This window comes from Pelecanus crispus, chromosome 32 (genome assembly GCF_030463565.1).
Source record: "Pelecanus crispus isolate bPelCri1 chromosome 32, bPelCri1.pri, whole genome shotgun sequence".
Lineage (NCBI taxonomy): Eukaryota > Metazoa > Chordata > Aves > Pelecaniformes > Pelecanidae > Pelecanus > Pelecanus crispus.
In genome coordinates this window covers 448,705-463,801 of record NC_134674.1, presented here as the reverse complement: position 1 = coordinate 463,801, position 15,097 = coordinate 448,705, and the positions used below count along the sequence as shown (strand labels likewise).

The following is a 15,097-nucleotide window of genomic DNA, read 5'->3' as shown; positions in this document are numbered from 1 at the left end:
GGGGGAGGGGCTGGATGGTGGCGTCCCCGGGGGGGAGGGGCTGGATGTCGGGGTCCCCTGGGGGGAAGGGGGGCTGGGTTCTGGGATCCCCTCTGGGGGGGGAGGGGCTGGATGGTGGGGTCCCCGGGGGGGAGGGGAGGATACTGGGGTCTCCTGGGGGGGGAGGGGCTGGGTGCTGGGGTCCCCTGGGGGGGGAGGGGCCAAGGACCAGGGTCCCCTGGGGGGGGAGGGGCTGGATGGTGGCATCCCCGGGGGGGAGGGGCTGGATGTCGGGGTCCCCTGGGGGGGAGGGGGCTGGGTTCTGGGATCCCCTCTGGGGGGGGAGGGGCTGGATGGTGGGGTCCTTGGGGGGGAGGGGAGGATACTGGGGTCTCCTGGGGGGGGAGGGGCTGGGTGCTGGGGTCCCCGGACGCCTGGGGCCCCCCAATGGGGGGGGGAGGGGTGGATGGGGGTCCCCAATGCCCTGGCCCCTCGGATGGGGGGGAGGGTTGGATGTGGGGGTCCCCCGGATGGGGGGAGGGGTGGATGGGGGAGGGGTGGATGGGGGGGTCCCCAAACCCTGGCCCCTCAGATGGTGGGGGAGGGGTGGATGTGGGGGTCCCCTGGACGGGGGGGGAGGGGTGGATGGGGGGAGGGGCGGAGGTGGGGTCCCCGACACCTGCCCCTGCAGGTGGCGGCCGCAGCGGGGGCGGGGGCCGTGGGGGTGCTGCTGTACCCGGACCCCCAGGACATGGCCGGGCCCGGGGGGGGGCTGGGGCTGGGGGGGGACACGGCCGTCACCGTGCACGTGAGTGGGGGGGAGATTGGGGGGGCTGGGGAGGTTTGGGGTGCTGGGGGGTGGGGGTGGGGGGGTTTAGGGTGCTATGGGGGGATTTGGGGGGCTGGGGTGGGGGTTTAGGGCATTATGGGGGATTTGGGGGGCTGGGGGGTGGGTATGGAGGATTTTAGGGCGCTATGGGGGGATTTGGGGGGCTGGGGTGGGGGTTTAGGGCACTATGGGGGGATTTGGGGGGGCTGGGGGTGGGGGTTTTAGGGCATTATGGGGGATTTGGGGCGGCTGGGGAGTGGGTATGGAGGATTTTAGGGTGCTATGGGGGGATTTGGGGGGCTGGGGTGGGGGTTTAGGGCATTATGGGGGGATTTGGGGGGGCTGGGGGGTGGGTATGGAGGATTTTAGGGTGCTATGGGGGGATTTGGGGGGCTGGGGTGGGGGTTTAGGGTGCTGTGGGGGGATTTGGGGGTCTGGGGGTGGGGGGGGTTAGGATGATTTGGGGGGATTTGGGGGGATTTGGGGGGCTGGGGTTGGGGGTTTGGGACACTATGGGGGGATTTGGGGAGGGGGGGGGGGTGGGGGGGTTTAGGGTGCTATGGGGGGATTTGGGGGGCTGGGGGTGGGGTTTAGGGTGCTATGGGGGGATTTGGGGGGCTGGGGTGGGGGGTTTAGGGCATTATGGGGGGATTTGGGGGGCTGGGGGGTGGGTATGGAGGATTTTAGGGTGCTATGGGGGGATTTGGGGGGCTGGGGTGGGGGTTTAGGGTGCTGTGGGGGGATTTGGGGGTCTGGGGGTGGGGGGTTAGGATGATTTGGGGGGATTTGGGGGGCTGGGGTTGGGGATTTGGGACACTATGGGGGGATTTTGGGGAGGGGGGGTGGGGGGGGTTTAGGGTGCTATGGGGGATTTGGGGGGCTGGGGGTGGGGGTTTAGGGTGCTATGGGGGGATTTGGGGAGCTGGGGGTGGGGTTTAGGGCGCTATGGGGGGATTTGGGGGGCTGGGGGTGGGGTTTAGGGTTGTATGGGGGGATTTGGGAGGCTGGGGGGCGGGAATGGGGGGCTGGGGGCATTTGGGGGGGCTGGGAGGGAATTTGGGGGGTGGAGGGGTTCAGGGGGCTGAGGGGGATTTGGGATGGATCCGGTGGGGCTTGGGGTGTTTAGGGGGGGTCGGGGGGGTTGGGGATGCTGTGGGGGGGAATTTGGGGGGGCTCGGGGGGGGTCCCCGGGTCTGATTCGTCCCCACAGGTACAGGAGGGCTCGGGGGACCCCTACAGCCGGGGGTTCCCCTCCTTCACGGGCCGGGCCCCCCCCCGGCGCCCCCCGGGGCTGCCCCCCATCCCCGCCCACCCCCTCAGCGCCGCCACCGCCGCCCGCCTGCTGCGGTACGCCCGGACCCCCGGCACCCCCAAACCCCTGGGGCCCCCCCAAACCCCTGCCTCCCCCCCTCTGAACACCTGGGTACCCCCCCAGACCCCCAGGTCCCCCCCTAAATGCCCGGGTCCCCCCCAAACACCTGGGTCCCCCCGGGTGCCTGGGTCCCCCCCCAGATGTCTGGGTGTCCCCAACCCCCCGGCTCCCCCCCTGACCCCCAGGTCCCCCCCCCGGGTCCCCCCCGGACCCCCAGGTCCCCCCCAAATCCCCGGGTCCCCCCCCAGGCGCCTGCATTCCCCCAAGCACCTGGGCCCCCCCCAGCCCCCAGGTGTCCCCCGGACCCCCGGGTCCCCCCCAAAACCGCCGGGTCCCCCCCCCCAGGGGGGCCATGGGGGTCCCCCTCCTACCCGCTGGGTGCTCCCGGGCTGCTCTGACCCACCCGGACCCCGGGTGCCCCGGGGGTGGGGGGCGGGGGGGGGGGGGACGACCCAGGTGTGGGCAGGGGCGGCTGGAGCTCATTAGGAGCAGCTGGGGGTCGTTAGGGTCATTAGGGTCATTAGGGGTCATTAGGGGTCATTGGGGGTCATTGGGGGCCCTTGGCCCGGCTGCTGCACCCAGACACCTGGGTCCCCGGTAGGGTGGGGGTCCCCTGGACGCCTGAGACCCCCAGAGCGGGTCTGGGGGGGCCCAGGGCTTCCCTGAACCCTCCGTGGGGTGGGGGCTCCCCCAAATATGTGGGTGAGGGTCCCTGGGCGCCCACTTGGCCGTGGCCCCCCCCGACGCCGGGGTCCCCCGTTGCGCAGGGTGCTGGGGGGCCCGCGGGCGCCGGCGCGGTGGGGCCCCCCCGGACGGGGGCTCCGGTACCAACCGGGCCCGGGGGGCCGGCGGCTGCGGCTCAGCGTGGCCCCGGGGACGGCGCCGGGGACCCTCACCAGCGTCTTCGGGGCCCTGGAGGGGCGGCTGGAGCCCGGTGAGGGGGCGGGGCTAAAGGGGGCGTGGCCGGAGGGGGTGTGGCCAAAGGGGGCGTGGCTACAAGGAGGGCGGGGCCATGGAGGGGAAGGGGAACTGGGGGGGAGGCTGCTGCAGGGAGGATCTGTGGGGGGTGGGTGTGGTCAGGTTGGGGGCGTGGCCAGTCGGGGTGTGGCCAGTGGGGGCGGGGGTTAATTGGAGGTGTGGCCCGGGGGGTGGGGCCAGGGGGCGGGGCAACCCCTGCCTGGGGGGTGCTGTAGGGGGTGTGGGCAAGGTAGGTGGGGTGGGAAAGGGGTGGGGCTAAAGGGGGAGGGGCTAAAGGGGGTGGGGTGGGAAAGGGGTGGGGCCAAAGGGGGAGGGGCTAAAGGGGGTGGGGTGGGGAAAGGGGTGGGGCTAAAGGGGGAGGGGCTAAAGGGGGTGGGATGGGAAAGGGGTGGGGCTAAAGGGGGAGGGACTAAAGGGGGTGGGATGGGGCTGAAGTGGGTGGGGCTGAAGTGGGTGGGGCTAAAGGGGGTGGGGTAAAGGGGGTGGGGCTAAAGGGGTGGGGCTAAAGGGGGTGTGGCTTGTGTTTGGGGTGGAGCTAAGGGGAAGGGTGGGGTTGGCAGAGGGTGCGGAGCCAACACAGGGTGGGTGGGGGAGGCCCATTGGTGCTGCCCCCCCCATTAGGGGGTGTGGCTTGAGGAGAGGGGGTGGAGCCAGCCGGCCTGACCCCGCCCCCTCGCAGACTGTTACGTCATCGTGGGGGCGCAGCGGGATTCGCTGGGGCCGGGGGCGGCGGCCTCGGGGGTGGGCACCGCCCTGCTGCTGGAGCTGGCCCACCTCTTCGCCGCCATGGGGCGGGACGGTGAGGGAGGGGCGGGGCCGGGAGGGGCGGGGCCGGGAGGGGGTGGGGCCAAGGGCGGGGTCTTTGGGTGGGGGGGGTGTGAAAAGGGAGGGGCTTGGCCCCCTGAACATCTGGGTTCCCCCCCCTCCCCCCTTGGGTCCCCCCTGGACACCTGGGTCCCCCCAGATCCCCCCCCCATGCCTGGGTGCCCCCCACCCTTGGGACCCCACAGATCCCCCCTCCAGACACCTGGGTCCCCCCAAATTCTCCCCCCCCAAACACCTGGGTTCCCCCCACCCACCCTTGGGACCCCCCCCCCCCGGCCTCCTGGGTCCCCCCGGACACCTGGGTCCCCCCAAATCCCCCCCCCCCCGGACACCTGGCTGCCCCCCACCCTTGGGACCCCCCAGATCCCCACCCTCCAGACACTGGGTGCCCCCAAATCCCCCCCCCGGACACCTGGGTGCCCCCCACCCCCGGGTGCCCCCGACGCCGGGTCCCCGCAGGGTTCCAGCTCCGGCGCACGCTGCTCTTCGTCAGCTGGGACGGGGCGAATTCGGGCATTTGGGGGCCACCGAGTGGCTGGAGGTGAACCCTGACCCCCCGGTGACCTCCCTGTGACCCTCCGTGACCTCCCTGTGACCCCTCCATGACCCCACTGTGACCCCTCCATGACCCCACGACTCCCGTGACCCGACCATGACCTCTTTGTGACCCCCACCATACCCCACCATGACCCCCCATGACCCCTCTGTGACCTCCCATGAGCTCCTGTGACCCCACCATGACCCCCATGACCTCCTGTGACCCCACCATGACTCCCGTGACCCCTCTGTGACCCTATGACCCCTGTGACCCCTCCATGACCACTGTGAGCCCGTGACCCCTCCATGACACCTCTGTGACTCCCCCATGACCTCCGTGACCCCCTGTGACCCCACCATGACTCCCGTCACTCCTCCATGACCACTGTGACCCCCTGTGACCCCTCTATGACCCCTCTGTGACCCCTCCATGACCACTGTGACCCCTCTGTGACCCTATGACCCCTGTGATCCCTCCATGACCACTTTGAGCCCCTGTGACCCCTCTGTGACCCCCCCATGACCCCTGTGACCCCCCCATGACCCCCATGACCCCCAGGGCTACCCCGCCCTCCTGCACACCAAGGTGGCCGCCTACATCAGCCTGGACCAGGCCGTGCTGGGTGAGCCCCTCCCCCCGCGCCCCCCCCCCAGGATTTCGGGGTGGGGGAGGGGTGTGTACCTGCCCCTCCCCCCCCCCCCCGGCTCCCCCTAACCCCCCCCTGCCCCTCCCCCCCCCCAGGTGACGACCGTTTGGTGGCCAAAACCAGCCCCACGCTGGTCAACCTCATCGGGAGCGCCCTCAGCCAGGTGGGGGAGGGGCGGGGGGGGTGGGAGGGGGGGGGCGGGGGTCTGGGGGGTGCCCCCCCCCTCACCCCTCCCCCCGCCCCTCCCCCCAAGGTGGAGAGCCCCAACGAGGGGGGGAGGAGCCTCCTGGAGCGGGTGACACGCCCGGGCCGGGCCTGGGAGAGCGACGTGTGAGGGGGGGGCCCAAATCGGGGGGGGGTCCCCAAAAATCGGGGGGGCCCCCAAAATCGGGGTCCTGTTTGGGGGTGGTCCCCAAAAAATCCGGGTCCTGTTGGGGGAGGGGGGACCCAAAAATCGGGGGTCCTGTTGGGGGAGGGGGGGGGTCCTGAAAAATCTGGGTCCCCTTTGGGGGGGGGGGTCCTCAAAAGCCTGGGTCCTCTTTTGGGGGGGTGGGGGTCCCCAAAAATCGGGGTCCTGTTTGGGGGGGAGCCCAAAAATCTGGGTCCGCTGGGGGGGGGGTCCCCCCAAAATTCTGGGTCCCCTCGGGGGGGGAGGGGGCTCCCCAAAAGCCTGGGTCCCCTCGGGTGGGGTGGGGGTCCCCAAAAGCCTGGGTCCCTTTGGGGGGGTCCCCAAAAGCCTGGGTCCCCCTTTTTGGGGGTGGGGGCGGGGCCGGACGCCTGGGTGCCCCCCAGGATCCGGCCGCTGCCCCCCGAAAGCGGCGCCTTCCCCTTCACGGCCGCCGCCGGGGTCCCGGCCGTGGAGCTCAGCTTCGACGAGGTGGGGACCCCCCCCGCCGTGTCCCCAAGTGTCCCCAAGTGTCCCCACCACCGACCACCCCCACGCCCCCCCCCGCGTGTCCCCTCTCTGTGTCCCCATGTCCCCATCACTGTCCCTGGTCCCCATGTCCCCTCTGTGTCCCCATGTCCCCCCCATGTCCCCCTCACCATGTCCCCATGTCCCCTCACCGTGTCTCATGTCCCCTCCGTGTCCCCACATCCCCATGTCCCCTCACCATGTCCCCCTGTGTCCCCATGTCCCCCCATGTGTCCCCATGTCCCCTCACTGTGTCCTGTGTCCCCATGTGTCCCCCGTGTCCCCATCACCATGTCTCCATGTCCCCATCACTGTCCCTGTCCCCCCCGTGTCCCCATGTCCCCCACATGTCCCCCACATGTTCCCTCACCCGCGTCCCATGTCCCCATGTCCCCTCACCATGTCCCCGTGTCCCCCCCATGTCCCCTCACCGCGTCCATGTCCCCATGTCCCCTCCGTGTCCCCATGTCCCCTCACCATGTCCCCATGTCCCCCCCATGTCCCCTCACCGCGTCCCATGTCCCCTCCGTGTCCCCATGTCCTTCCCATGTGCCCTCACCGTGTCTCATGTCCCCGTGTCCCCATGTCCCCATCACTGTCCGTGTCCCCACATCCCCATGTCCCCCTCACCATGTCCCCCTGTGTCCCCATGTCCCCGTCCCCCTGTGTCCCCCATGTCCCCCCCATGTCCCCATGTCCCCCCCATGTCCCCCCCATGTCCCCCCATGTCCCCATGTCCCCCCATGTCCCCATGTCCCATGTCCCCCCCCCGTGTCCCCACCGTGTCCCCATGTCCCCCTATGTCCCCATCACTGTCCACATCCCCGTGTCCCTCCTGTGTCCCCATGTCCCCATCACTGTCCCTGTCCTCATGTCCCCCCGTGTCCCCCCGTGTCCCCCCGTGTCCCCATGTCCCCTCACCATGTCCCCCCCATGTCCCCATCACTGTCCATGTCCCCGTGTCCCCCCACGTCCCCCCACGTCCCCCATGTCCCCCTGTGTCCCCCCGTGTCCCCATGTCCCCCCTGTGTCCCCAAGTCCCCCCCATATCCCCCCCATGTTCCCCCGTGTTCCCCTGTGTCCCCGTGTCCCCCCCGTGTCCCCGTGTCCCCCCTGTGTCCCCATCACTGTCCATGTCCCATGTCCCCCCGTGTCCCCCCCGTGTCCCCCAGGCTCCCGGCGGGTGGTCGCGGGCGGCGCTGGGGACGCGCGAGGACACGCTGGGCCGGCTGCAGGGCCGGCTGCGGGGACGGCCTGCCGGCGGTGGCCCGGGCGGTGGCCGCGGTGGCCGCGGAGCTGCTGCTGCGCCTGGGCCACGACGCCCGCCCTGCCCCTGGACCCCCGCGGGCTGGGGGACGCCCTCCTGCGCCGCCTGGCGCCCCTGCAGGTCAGCCCCCGCCCGCCGGCCGCGCCCCAAGGGCCACATGGTGGCCCCAATGGCCCCATGGTGGCCCCAGTGGCCCTGGTGGCCCCATGGTGGCCCCAATGTCCCTGGTGGCCCCAGTGGTCCCATGGTGGCCCCAGTGTCCCCATGGTGGCCCCAATGTCCCTGGTGGCCCCAGTGGCCCCATGGTGCCCGCAGTGGCCCCAGGGTGGCCCCAGTGGCCCCAATGTCCCCAGTGTCCCCATGGTGGCCCCAATGTCCCTGGTGGCCCCAGTGGTCCCATGGTGGCCCCAGTGTCCCCATGGTGGCCCCAATGTCCCTGGTGGCCCCAGTGGCCCCATGGTGCCCGCAGTGGCCCCAGGGTTGGCCCCAGTGGCCCCAATGTCCCCAGTGTCCCCATGGTGGCCCCAATGTCCATGGTGGCCCTGCTGGCCCCAATGTCCCCATGGTGGCCCCAGTGTCCCCATGGTGGCCCCAATGTCCCTGGTGGCCCCAGTGGCCCCATGGTGCCCGCAGTGGCCCCAGGGTGGCCCCAGTGGCCCCAGTGTCCCCATGGTGGCCCCAATGTCCATGGTGGCCCCGCTGGCCCCAATGTCCCCATGGTGGCCCCCAGTGTCCCCATGGTGGCCCCAATGTCCCTGGTGGCCCCATGGTGCCCGCAGTGGCCCCAGGGTGGCCCCAATGTCCCCAGTGTCCCCATGGTGGCCCCAATGTCCATGGTGGCCCCGCTGGCCCCAATGTCCCTGGTGGCCCCAGTGGCCCCAGTGGCCCCAGGGTGGCCCCAGTGGCCCCAATGTCCCCATGGTGGCCCCAATGGCCCCAGTGTCCCCATGGTGGCCCCGCTGGCCCCAATGGCCCCAATGTCCCTGGTGGCCCCAGTGGCCTCATGGTGGCCCCATGGTGGCCCTGCTGGCCCCAATGTCCCCATGGTGGCCCCAATGGCCCCAGTGGCCCCATGGTGGCCCCAATGTCCCTGGAGGCCCCAGTGGCCTCATGATGGCCCCATGGTGGCCCCAGTATCCCCAGGGTGGCCCCAATGCCTCCATGGTGTCCCCAATGTCCCCAGTGTCCCCATGGTGGCCCCAATGTCCCCATGGTGGCCCCAGTGTCCCCGGTGGCCTCATGGTGGTCCCAGTGGCCCCAGTGGCCCCATGGTGGCCCCAGTGGCCCCACTGTCCCCGCTGTCCCCAGGCGCAGGGCCTGTCCCTGCAGTGCCTGTCCCCAGTGGCCCCATGGTGGCCCCAGTGGCCCCTGTGTCCCCATGGTGGCCCCAATGTCCCTGATGGCCCCAGTGGCCCCATGGTGCCCGCAGTGGCCCCAGGGTGGCCCCAGTGGCCCCAATGTCCCCAGTGTCCCCATGGTGGCCCCAGTGGCCCCATGGTGGCCCCAGTGGCCCCACTGTCCCCGCTGTCCCCAGGCGCAGGGCCTGTCCCTGCAGTGCCTGTCCCCAGTGGCCCCATGGTGGCCCCAGTGGCCCCTGTGTCCCCATGGTGGCCCCAGTGGCCCCATGGTGGCCCCAGTGGCCCCACTGTCCCCGCTGTCCCCAGGCGCAGGGCCTGTCCCTGCAGTGCCTGTCCCCAGTGGCCCCATGGTGGCCCCAGTGGCCCCTGTGTCCCCATGGTGGCCCCAGTGGCCCCATGGTGGCCCCAGTGGCCCCACTGTCCCCGCTGTCCCCAGGCGCAGGGCCTGTCCCTGCAGTGCCTGTCCTCGGCCCGCGGTGACGTCGTCCGGGCGGCCGAGACGCTGCGCCGGGAGATGGCCGGCTCCGAGGCCACCAACGAGCGCCTCAACCGCGGCTTCAACGCCCGCATCATGGCCGTGAGTGGCACCGTCACCCTGTGCCCCTCCCTGGCCCCCGCGACCACGTCCCTGTCCCCATCCCTGTCCCCACTGACCGTGTCCTCATCCCTGTCCCCATCCCTGTCCCCATCCCTGTCCCTGTCCCCATCCTGTCCCCAAGGCGTCCCCATCCCTGTCCCCATCCTGTCCCCAAGGCGTCCTCATCCCTGTCCCCATCCCAGTCCCTGTCCCCATCCTGTCCCCAAGGCGTCCCCATCCCTGTCCCCATCCTGTCCCCAAGGCGTCCTCATCCCTGTCCCCATCCCAGTCCCCATCCCTGTCCCTGTCCCCATCCTGTCCCCAAGGCGTCCCCATCCCTGTCCCCATCCCTGTCCCCATCCCATTGATGGTGGCCCCGTCCCCATCCCCTTGACCGTGTCCCTGTCCCCATTCCCATCCCTGTCCCCATCCCGTTGATGGTGGCCCCGTCCCCATCAACACCTTGACCACATCCCTGTCCCCATTCCCGTCAGTGTCCCCATCCCTGTCCCCATTCCCGTCGGTGTCCCCATCTCTGTCCCCATTCCCTTGACCACATCCCTGTCCCCATTCCCGTTGGTGTCCCCATCCCTGTCCCCATTCCCGTCGGTGTCCCCATCCCTGTCCCCATCCCCTTGACCACGTCCCTGTCCCCATTCCCGTCCCTGGTGTTGGTGTCCCCATCCCTGTCCCCATCCCCTTGACCGTGTCCCTGTCCCCACTCCCGTCCCTGTCCCCACTAATGGTGTCCCCATCCCTGTCCCCATCCCGTTGATGGTGGCCCCATCCCCATCGACACCTTGACCACGTCCCTGTCCCCATTCCCGTCCCTGTCCCCATCCCTGTCCCCATTCCCGTCGGTGTCCCCATCTCTGTCCCCATTCCCTTGACCACATCCCTGTCCCCATTCCCGTCGGTGTCCCCATCCCCTTGACCGTGTCCCTGTCCCCATTCCCGTCCCTGGTGTTGGTGTCGCCATCCCTGTCCCCATCCCGTTGATGGTGGCCCCATCCCCATCGACACCTTGACCACGTCCCTGTCCCCATTCCCGTCCCTGTCCCCATCCCTGTCCCCATTCCCTTGACCACATCCCTGTCCCCATTCCTGTCCCTGTCCCCATCCCTGTCCCCATCCCGTTGATGGTGGCCCTGTCCCCACTGACCGTGTCCCCATCCCTGTCCCCATCCTGTTGACCACATCCCTGTCCCCATTCCTGTTCCTGTCCCTACTGACGATGTCCCCACCCCTGTCTCCATCCCGTTGATGGTCGGTGGCCATGTCCCCATTGACCGTGTCCCCATCCTGTCCCCACTGATGGTGTTGGTGTCGCCATCCCTGTCCCCATCCCATTGATGGTGGCCCTGTCCCCATTGACCATGTCCCCATCCCCTTGACCGTGTCCCTGTCCCCATTCCCATCCCTGTCCCCACTAACGGTGTCCCCATCCCTGTCCCCATCCCGTTGATGGTGGCCCCATCCCCATCGACACCTTGACCACGTCCCTGTCCCCATTCCCGTCCCTGTCCCCATTCCCGTCCCCATTCCCTTGACCACGTCCCTGTCCCCATTCCCATCCCTGGTGTTGGTGTCCCCATCCCTGTCCCCATCCCCTTGACCACGTCCCTGTCCCCGCTCCCGTCCCTGTCCCCACTAACGGTGTCCCCATCCCCGTCCCCATCCCGTTGATGGTGGCCCCATCCCCATCGACACCTTGACCACGTCCCTGTCCCCATTCCCGTCCCTGTCCCCATCCCTGTCCCCATTCCCTTGACCGTGTCCCTGTCCCCATTCCCATCCCTGTCCCCATCCCTGTCCCCATCGACACCTTGACCACGTCCCCATCCCCGTCCCCATCGACACCTTGACCACGTCCCTGTCCCCATCCCCGTCCCCATCCCGTTGACCGCGTCCCTGTCCCCATTCCCATCCCTGTCCCCATCCCCGTCCCCATCCCGTTGACCGCGTCCCCGTCCCCAGGCGGAGGCCTCGCTCCTGTCCCCCTTTGTGTCCCCCCTGGCCACCCCCTTCCGCCACGTGCTGCTGGGCCGAGGGGACCACACGCTGGCGGCGCTGGCGGCCCAGCTGGGGAGGGGACGCGGCCAGGGGACGCCAGGGGACAGTGGCCACCTCCGCCGTCGCCTGGCCCTGCTGGCCTGGACCCTGCAGGGGACAGCCTGGGCCCTGGCCGGGAACACCTGGGACCGCGGGGACACCTGGGACCGTGGGGACATCTGGGACAATGGGGACAGCGGGGACCGGGGTGGCCCTGGGGATGTTGGAGACCATGGTGGCCCTGGGGACGATGGGGACCATGGGGACAGCGGGCACCATGGTGGCCCTGGGGACAATGGGGACCGTGGGAACAGCGGGGACTGGGGTGGCCCTGGGGATGTTGGAGACCATGGTGGCCCTGGGGACGATGGGGACAGCGGGGACCATGGTGGCCCTGGGGACAATGGGGACAGCGGGGACCGTGGTGGCCCTGGGGACACCTGGGATGATGGGGACAACGGGGACAGCTGGGAATATGGGGACACCTGGGACTATGAGGACAACGGGGACACCTGGGACAATGGGGAGCATGGGGACAATGGGGACCGTGGTGGCCCTGGGGACATCAAGGATCATGGTGGCCCTTGGTGACCCCTGGGACCATGGGGACACCTGGGATCGTGGTGGCCCTGGGGACGTTGGAGACCGTGGTGGCCCTGGGGATGATGGGGAGCATGGGGACACCTGGGATCGTGGTGGCCCTGGGGACATTTGAGACCATGGTGGCCCTGGGGACGACGGGGACCGTGGGGACAGCGGGGACCGTGGTGGCCCTGGGGATGTTGGAGACCGTGGTGGCCCTGGGGATGATGGGGACAGCGGGGACCGTGGTGGCCCTGGGGACATCCAGGATCATGGTGGCCCATGGTGACCCCTGGGACCATGGGGACACCTAGGATCGTGGTGGCCTTGGGGATGTTGGAGACCGTGGTGGCCCTGGGGACAATGGGGACCATGGGGACAATGGTGGCCCTGGGGGCCATGGGGACCCCTGGGATCGTGGTGGCCCTGGGGACAACGGGGACCATGGGGACAATAGGGACAATGGGGACCATGGGAACCATGGTGGCCCTTGGTGACCCCTGGGACCATGGTGGCCCTGGGGACCATGGTGGCCCTTGGTGACCCCTGGGACCATGGTGGCCCTGGGGACAACGGGGACCATGGGGACAATGGTGACCATGGGGACCATGGGGACAATGGGGACAACGGGGACCATGGGGACAATGGTGACCATGGGGACAATGGGGACAACGGGGACAATGGTGACCATGGGGACAATGGGGACAACGGGGACCATGGGGACAATGGTGGCCCTGGGGACAGTGGTGGCCCTGGGGACAGTGGTGGCCATGGTGGCCCTGGGGACCATGGTGGCCCTTGGTGACCCCTGGGACCGTGGTGGTCCCGGGGACAACGGGGCCCCCCCAGGCCCCCTCTGGACATTGGGGACACCCTGAGGGTCCCCCTGGCCCCGCCCCCTCATTTGCATACCGCGGAGGAGCCGCCGTCGCCGCTTTTATTGGCTCCGACTTCGGGCCATAAATTAACACCATTGGTTAAAAACAAACCCAAAACCACCCAATAATAAAGGCGCCTGGGGGGCCCCCGCCCACCCGGACCACACCCACATAGGCTCCGCCCACTCAGACCGCACCAGTCTTGAGCCCCACCCCTGGGCGTGGCCTCCTGGCCCCGCCCTCTTTGGCTTGATGGGGGTGTGTCAAAGAGCTGCGACATCATCACGGCCTTATGACATCACCGGGGAGGCGTGGCCCTGTGGTGATGAGGTCACGGCCACTCCCAGGAGGCACTGAGGTCACGAGTGGCGCCGGAGGCCCAGGGCGTGACATCACGCGCCAGGCCCCGCCCACAGCCTCGCTCCCCCGTGACATCACCAACCTGGAGTCCGCGGGCGGCGAGCGGTGATGTCATCAGCGCTGGTGATGTCGCTGTGATGTCACGGGGCAAAGTCACACTTTGGTATAACAGGGCGAGGCGGCCATCTTGGCACGGCAGCCATCTTGGGGTGGCCATCTTGGCATGGTGGCCATCTTGCAGCGGCCATCTTGGCACAACGGCCATCTTGGGGCAGCCATCTTGGCACGGTGGCCATCTTGGGGTGGCCATCTTGGCACAACGGCCATCTTGGGGTGGCCATCTTGGTGCGGCGGCCATCTTGGTGACTCAACCAGGGCTGAGCCCCTTAGCACAGGTCCATGGCGTCCCGGCAGCCATCTTGTGAGGGGCGTGGCCACAGCGGGGGGCGGGGCTCAGAAGTGGGGGTCCCCCTTGGGGAGGCTCTGCAGGCTCTGGGCGCTGTCGAGGATCCGCTGCTGGTGCCCGGCCAGCGTCACCCCCATGCGCAGCAGGTCCCTGCGGGGGACGCCGGGGTCACCGCTGCACCCCCACGGCCCCCCAGTGTCACCCCCATGTCCTCCCACGGCCCCATATCCCGATGTCCCCCGAGCTACCCACACCCCCTCCATGTCCCATGTCCCCCGATGTCCCCCACGTCCCCCTGCATCCCTCCTGTCCCCCCATGTCCCCCCCATCTCCCCATGCTCCCCAACATTTCCGTATCCCCCCCACATCCTCATGACCCCCCACGTCCTCCCATGTCCCCTGTATCCCCCCACGTCCCCATCTTCCATGTTCCCCATGTCCCCACGTCCCGTGTCCCCCCACGTCCCCCAAGGTCTCATGTCCCCCATGCCCCCTATGTCCCCCATATCCCCACATCCCATGTCCCCCCACATCCTCCATATGCCCCCCCATATGCCCATCTCATGTCCCCCAAGGTCCCATGTCCCCCCACGTCCCCCATACGTCCCCCCATATGCCCGTCCCATGTCCCCCAAGGTCCCCATGTCCCCCCACATCCCCCATACATCCCCCATATACCCTCATATGTCCCCCCATATGCCCCTCCCATGTCCCCCCCAGTCCCCATGTCCCCCCATGTCCCCCCCATACCCCCACATGTCCCCCCATATGCCCAACCCATGTCCCCCAAGGTCCCATATTCCCCTATGTCCCCCATATGTCCCCCCGTATGCCTGTCCCGTGTCCCCCCATGTCCCCTCCAGTCCCCAGGTCCCCCCATATACCCCCACATGTCCCCCCATGTGCCCATCTCATGTCCCCCAAAGTTCCATGTCCCCCATATGCCCCCCCATATGCCCATCCCATGTCCCCCCATATACCCCCACATGTCCCCCCATATGCCCCTCCCATGTCCCCCCCAGTCCCCATGTCCCCCCCTATACCCCCACATGTCCCCCCATACGCCCGTCCCATGTCCCCCAAGGTCCCACGTCCCCCATATGCCCCCCCATATGCCTGTCCCCGTCCCCCCATGTCCCCCCCGGTCCCCACGTCCCCCCCGTCCCCCCGTACTCGCTGCGCAGCCGCGGCAGCAGCTCCAGGCTGGTGACGCCGGCGCTGCTGAAGGTCTCCTCGTATCGGCCCAGCTGGAGGGTGCGGAGCCACTCGCCCACCGAGGCGAAGGGGGGCCCGGGGGGGCCGGGGGGGCCGGGCTGCGCCAGCCGGGGCGGGGAGGGCCTGCGGGAACCCGGCACTGGGTCAGCCCCACGGCGCCCCATAACCCTCCGCCCCACGGGGACCCAGGCGTCTGAGACCCCCCCACCCAAGGACCCAGGCATCTGGGACCCCCACCCAAGGACCTAGGCATCCAAGATGCCCCCCACCCGGGTCCCCAGGCATCCCAGGACCCCCCCACCCAAGGACCCAGGTGTCTGGG

The 15,097-nt window shown here is 69.5% G+C and overlaps 2 protein-coding genes across 2 annotated transcripts in view; one reads left to right on the top strand and one right to left on the bottom strand.

Moving 5' to 3' along the window:
- Window positions 1-730: 730 nt before the first annotated feature.
- TFR2 (transferrin receptor 2) lies at window positions 731-12,413 on the top strand. Its single transcript, XM_075725513.1, is given in 16 exon segments — window positions 731-787; window positions 2,019-2,155; window positions 2,948-3,114; window positions 3,838-3,957; window positions 4,443-4,481; window positions 4,484-4,524; window positions 5,080-5,143; window positions 5,263-5,330; window positions 5,421-5,497; window positions 5,960-6,044; window positions 7,253-7,333; window positions 7,335-7,403; window positions 7,405-7,467; window positions 9,142-9,282; window positions 11,260-11,673; window positions 12,231-12,413. Coding segments are annotated over 16 exon segments (1,806 nt in total).
- A 1,194-nt stretch (window positions 12,414-13,607) lies between these two features.
- The window catches only part of EPHB4 (EPH receptor B4), a 31,377-nt gene continuing 29,887 nt past the window's right edge, over window positions 13,608-15,097 (bottom strand). The window contains 2 exon segments of the mRNA XM_075725512.1: window positions 13,608-13,710; window positions 14,734-14,898. Of these exon segments, the coding sequence (XP_075581627.1) occupies window positions 13,608-13,710; window positions 14,734-14,898 (268 nt within the window).